Source organism: Balaenoptera acutorostrata, chromosome 9 (assembly GCF_949987535.1).
Source record: "Balaenoptera acutorostrata chromosome 9, mBalAcu1.1, whole genome shotgun sequence".
Lineage (NCBI taxonomy): Eukaryota > Metazoa > Chordata > Mammalia > Artiodactyla > Balaenopteridae > Balaenoptera > Balaenoptera acutorostrata.
The window spans coordinates 6,437,392-6,447,164 of record NC_080072.1 but is presented as its reverse complement, the minus strand read 5'-3'; the positions used below and the strand labels follow the sequence as shown (position 1 = coordinate 6,447,164).

The 9,773-nt window shown below is 42.4% G+C and overlaps 1 protein-coding gene across 1 annotated transcript; it reads right to left on the bottom strand.

The window, feature by feature from the left end:
- Positions 1 to 6,712: 6,712 nt before the first annotated feature.
- On the bottom strand, positions 6,713 to 9,773 carry MRPL11 (mitochondrial ribosomal protein L11). Its single transcript, XM_057552060.1, has 5 exons — positions 9,418 to 9,773; positions 8,943 to 9,038; positions 8,425 to 8,518; positions 8,181 to 8,340; positions 6,713 to 6,993 (listed from the first exon to the last, which is right to left on the bottom strand). The coding sequence occupies exons 1-5, from the start codon at positions 9,538 to 9,540 to the stop codon at positions 6,888 to 6,890; spliced, it is 579 nt and encodes a 192-aa protein (XP_057408043.1). The 5' UTR covers positions 9,541 to 9,773; the 3' UTR covers positions 6,713 to 6,887.

Below are 9,773 nucleotides of genomic sequence, written 5' to 3'. Positions count from 1 at the left end.
ACTTTGCTGTACAGCAGAAACTAACACAACATTGTAAATCAACTATACTCCAATAAAAATTAATTAAAAAAAATAAAGTCCACAAGGCAAGTATAAAAATAAATAAATAAATAAGAAGTGATTCAAACATGCAAAGTTTTAAAAAAAAGAACATCTACAGGGAACATGAAATGAAAACAGTGATAAGCAGACTTGAAAAAGAACCAATAGATTTTCTAGAAATACAATAAAAAATATGAAAACTGAAATTAAAAATTCAATTGGAAAACAATTGGAAATGGAAAATTGGAACCCGTATCAAGGGTTTTTTGGTGGTTTTTTTTGGCAAAAAATTATAAAACAATGTGCTGAGTGGCCTATTTGTACATTGTCTGAAAACCCTGTGGGTATCTTAATGTATCACAGGCTACTATAATCTATACTAGGCCAAGTTTTAGTAAAAATACACAATCCAAAATATTATTTTCTATTTCAGTTATTTGAGCAAAATAAAATCACCCTATTGATATAATGAACACATGTAATTAAAAATCATTATTTGAAATAAAAATTGGTAGCATATACTGTATATGGAGTATAATTATGTCATACACAGTGCCAGAAACTCAGGACCAGTCTCCCCATCAAGACATCAGCCAGATTTCAAATCTGCATGGGGATGAATGCTAAACTCAAAACCTCTGAGGGGCAGAACTGAATTTCCCCAGATTTTCAGAGCTGAAGAAAATCAAGTGCAGAAGTAATTCAATGGAAGAATAACCTTTTCAACAAATGCTACTGGGGTAATTAGACGTCCTTGTGGGGGAGAAGAGAATTTCAACCTAAGCCTCATACCTTATACAAAAATTAACTCAAAATGGGTCATAGACTTAAATGTAAAACATAACTATACTCTGGATATGGTTTAAGAGGACATGGTGCTTAAGAAGACATAGCTAATTTCTAACTTCTTCAAATTCAAGATTGGCACTAGGGGCTTCCCTGGTGGCGCAGTGGTTGAGAATCTGCCTGCCAATGCAGGGGACACGGGTTCGAGCCCTGGTCTGGGAAGATCCCACATGCCACGGAGCAACTGGGCCCGTGAGCCACAATTACTGAGCCTGCGCGTCTGGAGCCTGTGCTCCGCAACAAGAGAGGCCGCGATGGTGGGAGGCCCGCGCACCGCGATGAAGAGTGGTCCCCACTTGCCGCAACTGGAGAAAGCCCTCGCACAGAGACGAAGACTCAACACAGTCATAAATATAAATAAATAAATAAATAAAAGAACGTGAATTTCTTAAAAAAAAAAAAAAAGATTGGCACTATATACCCATGATGTACTTACAAGCAAACCAGGATGTCTAGATTGTTTCTTAGCTACATCCAAGCAGCCATGTATAAGGATTTTAGCTTCATTTTCTTTCCTTTTCACTTATGATACAAAGTCCCTCCTAGGAGGCTTGGAAGCAGACTCATATTTTCTATGCAAAAATCTATGCTAATTTTTGCCTGGAAATGCCAAAGTTGAAAATAACAAGAAATAGTTTCTTAAAAGGTTGGGTGAAGTCACACACACATAAAGAATCAACTGATTCCCATGAGGCAAGTAAAGCCATTTAGGCACAGGATAAGAAGAACTCCTTAAGAAAACACAAACTGCCTTATGAAAATGCAAGGCCAACCTTCATGATTGTTTTGCAAGTTGAAATATACCTCTGAGATTTCATTCCAGCTTTGCTGCAGGCCAGTGACTAAGATATCCACAGAATAGACGAAAAAAGCAATGTAATCATTGTTTAGTTGGAAGACACCTGACACAGTACTGTAACTGAGCACACCCAAATAGTCCAGGGGAAGAAGTAGCCACACGATAGCTAGAAATCATCTGCTCCTCTCACTATGGAGCTGTGGCAGAAGTACAACAAAAATTGAAAAATATAAAAGGTGCAGTATGGAACTCACTAATATCATCAGAAGTAGGGGGTGACAGCAAACCTCATTCACATTACTAAAATAGGAAACTTGGAATAAAATGCAACAATATATAAATTTTTCAAAAAGAAATGGCCATGGCTTTTTTTCTTAAAACCTAGGTTGAATTGAATCTATACATAATATATATTAAGAGTGAGAGTCAACAAAATCTTAACTTCTTTGTACTATTGTTATAAAAAAGTAAAACTTCAGAATGATTTTTTATAATCCTTTGAGAAGACTGCATGTAAGAGCACCAGGAGAGTAAGTGTTACATCTCCCATTCTTAGAAGAACAGTGGTCCATGAGATTATTTATGAGGATTAGGAAAGTTAGACTCACCCAAATATGATGCACTATTTAAGATTTATTATTCTTGAATAAGCAGTCCTTCCTCTAAAATGCAAGTGCCCCAATAGGATTAAATGCATGATAGTTGTTAAAAATTCATGTGAATTCAGTGAATTAGATGCTTTCCCTAAGGCCAACTGAGTTCCCATCAAACATACAAGGAGATTATATCTAGCTAAGGAGGAGGAAAGTATGTGCCAGGCTGGATAACCAAGCTGGGGAAATGCTAGGATTCTGGAAGCTACCTGAGAATGCAAATGGAAGAGTAACATTTGGTCCTTCAAAACATTGTACATGTCTGACTTTTCCTACTCTTTTTTCTACCAGTAGCAACTTCAAGCTCCCTCTGAAAAATTAACACTAACAAGACTGTAAATGAAGCAGAAATTTTTTGCCGTCTAAAAACTAACCAAGATATAGCAGAATAGGTATAGTTTTTAAAGAAAGCCTACTGATCTCCATGGTCCATGTAAAGTGGCCCATCCCTAGCCATGACCTCAAATGAACCGTATTTTTTCTTTGCCTCACCTCATCATTCTCCTTTCTTCTGTTTTCTATTTCTATCTCATCTCTCCCCACCTTGGTATTCAGAGTTTTGGTCCGAAAACCAGCAGCACTGACATCACCCTGGGAGCTTGTTAGAAATTCAAAATCGTGAGTCCCTCCTCAGATATTAAATTAAATTCTGCATTTTAACAAATTTCCCCAGGTGATTCATAAATAAAGTTGCTTATCAAATTAAAAAAAAAAAGAAGACATAGCTATAATAAAGTTTTTATGATGTGGACAGAGAGCTAAAAATAAGCCATAAATATAACATTTTAGGAAAAAACATAGGAGAAAATCTTAGGTACCAAGGGCTTGGTGAAGAGTTCTTAGGCATGACACCAAAAGCATGATCCATAAAAGAAAATAATTGATAAATTGGACTTTATTGAAATTGAAAACTTTTGCTCTGTGAAAGATCTTGTTAAGAGGATGAAAAAACAAGCTACACAATGGGAGAAAGTATTTGCAGACCACATACCTGACAAAGAGCTCCTGTCTAAAACTCTCAAAACACAGCAGTTAAAGAAAAACACAACAATTCATTAGAAAATGGACAAAAGGGAATTCCCTGGTGGTCCAGTGGTTAGGACTCGGCACTTTCACTAGGCCCACTGCCAAGGGCCCAGGTTCAACCCCTGGTGGGGGAACTAAGATCCCACAAGCCACACAGTGCAGCCAAAAAAAAAAAAAGAAAGAAAGAAAAGAAAATGGACCCAAAAATGGAGACAATTCACCAAAGAACATAGATATATAGCAAATAAGCACATGAAAAGATTTTCAACAACCCTAGACATTATGGAAACACAAATTAAGACCACAACAAGATATCACAACCCACCTATTAGAACAACTAAAATAATAATAATAACAACAACATCATGTTCTGATGAGGCTGCAGAGAAACTGGATCATTCATATATTGCTGGTGCAGTGTAAGTAATGTACAGTTAACTCTGGAAAATAATTTTGTGGTTTCTTAAACAACTGAAAATACACTTACTATATGACCCAGCAATTGCACTCCTGGGCATTTATCCCAGAGGAATGAAAATTACATCTTTCAAGAATGCTCATAACACCTTTATTTGTAATAGCCAAAAAGAGGAAACAACTAAAAGCCCTTCAATAGATAAATGATTAAACAAATTGTAGTACATCCATACCTTGGAATACTACTCAGCAATAAAAAAGGAACAGACTATTAATACACACAACAACGTGGATGGATCTCAAAGGCATTATACTGGGTGAGAAAAGAAAACCTCAAAAGGACATATACTGTATGAGTTCACTCATATAACATTCTAGAAATGAGGACAAAGGCCTCCCTATACTAGAGGTAGAGAACAGAAAAGTGGTTGCCAGGGATTAGGATAGTAGGAGAGAGGTGGGTGGGTGCAACTATAAAGGAGAGAAGGTAACCAAGATGGGAGCTGTGGGGATTAGGATGATCTAATCTTGGAAGTGACATGCCAGCACTTCTGCCAGTCTTGGTGACATAGACTAACCCCAGCACAATGTGGGGGAGTGTTAATTACTAGGAGGTCGGGTTCGAGAGCCATTTTGGAAGGTGGCTACAACACCAACTAATTCTGTTACAAGCACATCTAAAACATAAGACTAGGAAAAGGTGGAAAGGATGTAAAAAAAAGATATATTGTGCTGACTCTAAACAAAAGAGAGATTGGTGTAGGTATATTTAATAATAGACACAATAGACTTTGAGACAAAAAACATTACAAGCAAAGAGTAAATGGGAGATGAAAAGTATAGACAGTCTGTTTAGACAATTCTTTTAACTGTTACAGTGAAAGAAAACAGAGAAATGGGGCAGTGGCTAAAGGGAGATGCGAAGCAAAAGAATTGCTTGTTCTTGAATGATACTAGAGTATATGTGTGTGTGCGATTGTTGTTTTTTTGTTTTTTGTTTTTGCTATTGAGTTGTATGAGTTCTTTATATACCATGGATATTAACTCCTTATCAGATATATGATTTATAAATCTTTTTCTCCTATTCTGTACATTGCTTTTTCATTTTGTTGATGGTTTCCTTTGCTGTGCAGAAGCTTTTTAGTTTGATGTAGCCCCACTTGTTTATTTTTGCTTTGTTGCCTTTGCTTTTGGGGTCAAATAAAAAAACTCACTGCCAAGACCAATGTCAAGGAGTCCGTTTTCTTCTAGGAGTTTCATGGTTTCAGGTCTTATGCTCAAGTCTTTAATCTATTTTGAGTTAATTTTTAAAGTTTCATTCTCTTGCATGTGGTTGTCCACTTTTCTCAACACCATTTATCGAAGGGACTGTCCTTTCCCCATTGTACATTCTTGGCTCCTTTGTCATAAATTAACTGGCTACATATGCAGTTATTTCTTCAACCTTTTGAGATAAGCACTATTTTCTCTATCTTACAGATGATGGATCTAAAGCACAGAGTAGTTAAGTAACTTGCCCAAGACAACACAGCTAGGGAGAATGGAACTGAGTGTGGCCTCTGACTGATAACAAGCAAGAAATTGAGGCCCTCATGCAACTGCTCAGAAAGAATTAAATGCTGCCAACAACCACATGAGTTTGAAAGTGGATCCTTCCTCAGTCAAGCCTCAGATGAGACCACAGTCCCAGCTGACACCTTGACTGAAGTTTTGGGAGACCCTGAAGCAGAGGACCAAATGATGTTCATCACGGGGTTGTGTGTATTTTTTTTTTAATGCAAACAACAAACCTACCCAACAGCTGAGGACTTGGTTAAATAATGGCCTACCCATAAGACAGAATACTAAGTAGCCATTAAAAATTGTTTTAGGAAGATGATTAATAATGAAAAAATGTTCTAAATAATTGCCAAGTTACAAGTAAAAGTAGAATACAACAGTATCTAGAGTATGACCCAAATTTGTTTTTTTCTTAAAGTATGATATATAAACACAAAGAAAAAAAAACAAGTAGAAAAGATATATATCAGTACACGAAATTTCTAAAAATCTTATATGTTCTGGTATAATGTTATGTCATAATTCCAGTTATTACTTTAAAATGTGTATCTCAGAAATAACTAAAAAAAAAAAAAAGGAAAAGATATATACCACAATATTGGCAGGAATCTCATCTAGGTGAGGGGATTACTTGAGGCTTTTCTTTTCTTGTAGGGTTTTTTCTATGCTTTCCAAATCTTCTCGGTGTAAAACCAAGTACCTAGCACATAACAGGTGCTTAGTAAATGTGAATCCCATTTTTCCCCCAACTCCTCCTCTCTTCTCTAAGAGGACAATAGTCCTTGATATTATGACTAATGGGAAAACAAAAGGCCAGGGCTTCCCAAGGACTTCTCCCACCATGGGCAGGTACCTACTGATGCTTTGCTTCTTCCGTGGGTCTGTAGCCCTAAACCCCACAATAATTCACATTCAGGTATCACCTGACTCAGAGCCAGGGTCAGCTTAATAGAGGGGCCTGAAGTAGCCCTTGGGATCCAGGGCACTCCATGTAGCAACCCTGCTTGGGGCTGTGACCTGAAGTCCCCAAAGGGTTCTGTTTCTGTTGAGGTGGCAAGTCCCCAAGAGATAGGAGACATTTCTGATGGAAGCAGAAACAACATCTGCTGCCTCTGTACACCCAAGTCCAGCATACATGCCCCCACCTACCTTGCCCTTTCTCTCACCCCTGGAAAGTGGGAAAACACAGGATTTTCTGCTACCCCTGCCAATTCAGATCCTGGGCAGTCGCTCTGCTTGGATGAGCCTCAGATCACACATCTGAGAAATGGCATGAAGACCCCTACTTCCTAGGGCAGCTTTCGTCTGTCCATGGTGGCTACTGTCAGTACTGGTCCCTTTCTCTGGGGTCCCAAGGCAGAAACTGACAGTGGGTGACAAAAGATGTTTATTCACGTTTGATCCTTTGATATAACCACACGTGCAAAAATACATAATTTAAAGTCAGAAAAATATAATCGGGTTGATGTGACCTCCCTTCCTCCCCTCTGGCCCAGCCTTCCCAACTGGCACCCTTCAAAATCCTGGAGGGTGGGGGACAGGGGTCACTTCTTGGCAGCTTCTGCCTGGGCTGCCAAATCTGCCTCTTTCTGAGCAGCCAGGAACAGGGCTCGCTCCTTCTGGAAAGCTGCCAGCTCTTCTGAACTGAGGCTACAGGTACAGAAAAACAGACGGTAAGTGAAGGGCCGGTCACTGGTGGGGAGCTCACAGCACCATGTCACTGTCTCAGAACCCCTCTCCCCTCCTGGACGTCCCAGCCCCCATACCTTTGCTCATCTGTTTCCTCTGCCAGAATTGCCACCCCACTATCACCTCTGCCTTTTACTCCTTTCTTAAGGCCCTACTCATCTTTCGAGGACGAGTACAGCTACACCCTAGTCCAAATTAACGTGCCCTTCCTCTGCGCCCCAAAACGTTTTGTAAAATGAAGTCATCAGGTGGTGCATGATTATCTCTTTCAGAGCAAGGATCAGATTCACTCACTTCTGTACTCCCAATACAAGTAAAGAGCTGAGCAAAGTAAAGTCTATCCCTGTTCCATGCTTAACCCCACTCCTCTTGGGAAACAACCAACCGTCAGCCTTTGCATGGGGTGTGACACCAGCAGCAAGAGGCCAGCGAAGGGCTGAGTGTTGCCCCTGCTGTGGTCTGGCCAGAGGCTCTCCCACCTTACATCTCACTTCAAGGAAACAATTTCTGAGGCCATCCGAAGCCCCACGAGGGGGCCTGCTGTTGGCCTCAGGATCAAGTCTGAATTTGAGAATCAGCTAGTCCCTGTTTGGCTCACGTCCTACTATGTCCCATTCTGCCTCTAGTATTATATACCCAGATCACACTGAACTTCTTTGCTCCATTCCTTCACCTTACATCCTTCACAGGGACTTTTCTACTTCTCGGAACGCTTGCCCCAGTCCTTGACCTCACTTCCCAGGGCTCTGCTTAGATGTCAACTGCTCTGCAAAGCCTTCACTGACACACCAGGCAACCTACTCCCTGTTCTGAAGATACCTGTAGTTCCTTTTATCAACACTGACCACCTGGCAGTATACTGCTCCATTTATGGATCTGCCTCCATCTCTGGACTGAGTTCCTTAGAAAGCAAGGTCAAGCATGGCTACCTCCTTCCTAGCTGCATCCAGCGTCCAGAACAATGCCTAACACATGATAGGTACTTAACAAGTATATTCCAAATGAATGAATGAGGCTCCCCACTCCCAAGAATCTAAGATCCATTAACTCAGAAGCTGACTCTCCCACTCACTGGGCCCTCAGCTTTGTCCCAGAGTCAAGAACTTTCCAGGCCCTCCCCTCACACTGAGCTTCCCCCGGAAACTCACTCCTTCACCACACGAATGCCCAGGGAACGGGCAGAGCCAATGATAGAGCGGACAACAGAGGACAGAGGCACATCCTGCAGGGCGAAGGCGTCATCCTGAGCTTTGACACGGGCGATCTCATACACGTGCTTCAGTGTCACTAGGCCTGCCACCTCTTTCCCTGGGAGCAAGGAACAAATAGCCCTTCAGGTGTCACTGCTTCCTTCCAGAGCCCAGAAACCCGGATGCCCACCCTGCCCCTTACCTGTGTTCCGGGCCCCCTTCTCAATCCCAGCAGCTGCCTTCAGGAAGTAGGAAACAGTGGGTTGGCCAATTTTGATTTCAAATGTCCTGTCAGGCTGAACGGAAAAAAGAAACATGAGAATCTTTCTTCCCACCTCCCCCAACCCCTGCTGCCCCAGCGCAGGGAACTTCTAACTTCCTGTACCCCCATTTCTTCAGCTCACCTTCCTTCCCTTTAACTAACAACAAAACCACAGAAGAAACAAATCTGCAACAAACATCCCTGTCCCTTCTATTCCAGGTCCAACTCTGCTCTGGAAGCCCCAGCAAGTTGGAGGAACAAAGGAAAGATCTGCAATACGGCAGCGTGGGTTCAGGAAAGATATGGCCTAGTCTCTACGGTATAAATGGGGAAAGTGGGGGCGGGTAACAGGAAAACACTTGCCCCAAGTTATGAGCAGAGTAGCAACCCCAGGTGACCAGCTCCAGGGCCTGGGGAGAATGAGAAGGAAACTGGGGATCAGAGTCTCGACTCCTCACCTTCACAAAAATCTTGGTAGGCAAAGGAATGCCTTCTTTGATGTCCTTGGTCTTCTCGTTGAACTCCTTACAGAACTGGTTGATGGAAACGCCTCGCTGTGAGGGAGGCATAGGGGTCAGCGTGAGGAGGAAGGGACGGCTTCCTTTCCCCCAGAGGCTCCATCCATTCTCTCCTCCGTCTTCACTTCCCTAAGCTCCCATTCTCTTTTCTCTATCCAGATCCAACTACCATTTTATGTGCCAGATGATTCGTATGTTTCATGCCTCTCTAGCCTTACAACAGCTCGTTGACGAAGAACAGAGAAAGCTGAACCTCGAAGAGGCTGTGTAACTAACCCAAACACATAAAACGTGTGGGCAGCAGAGCCGCGTTTTGAACCGAGGCCGCCCTGGCCCAGCCCGCACTAGTACGCCACCCGCGTACTAGCTCCCACCCTCCGACGCCTCCCACGCCAGGTTCCTGCCGCGGCTGCACCTGACCCAGGACGGGGCCTAGTGGGGGCCCGGGCATGGCCTGGCCTGCCCGCACGATGGTCCGGATCACGCCGCCGGCCTCGGGCTTCCTGAGGGCCCGAGTGGCCCGGCTTAGCTTCGACATGAGGCGGAGTTCCCGGCCTTAGTTCATCTCAAGTCCACAGCAAGAGCTAAGGCTCCCGGCGCCGCCACCTTGGGTTAAAGGTCAAGGGTCCTCACGTTAGGGTAAGGCAGATGAAGCCAACAAATAGCGTTGATTCAGTCCTTCCGCTCTCCAACCAGTAAGACAAGGAGGTTGAGATGAAGCGGAAAAAACTTTTAACTTGCTACCTTAAGATTGAGGAAGGACCCGAATGT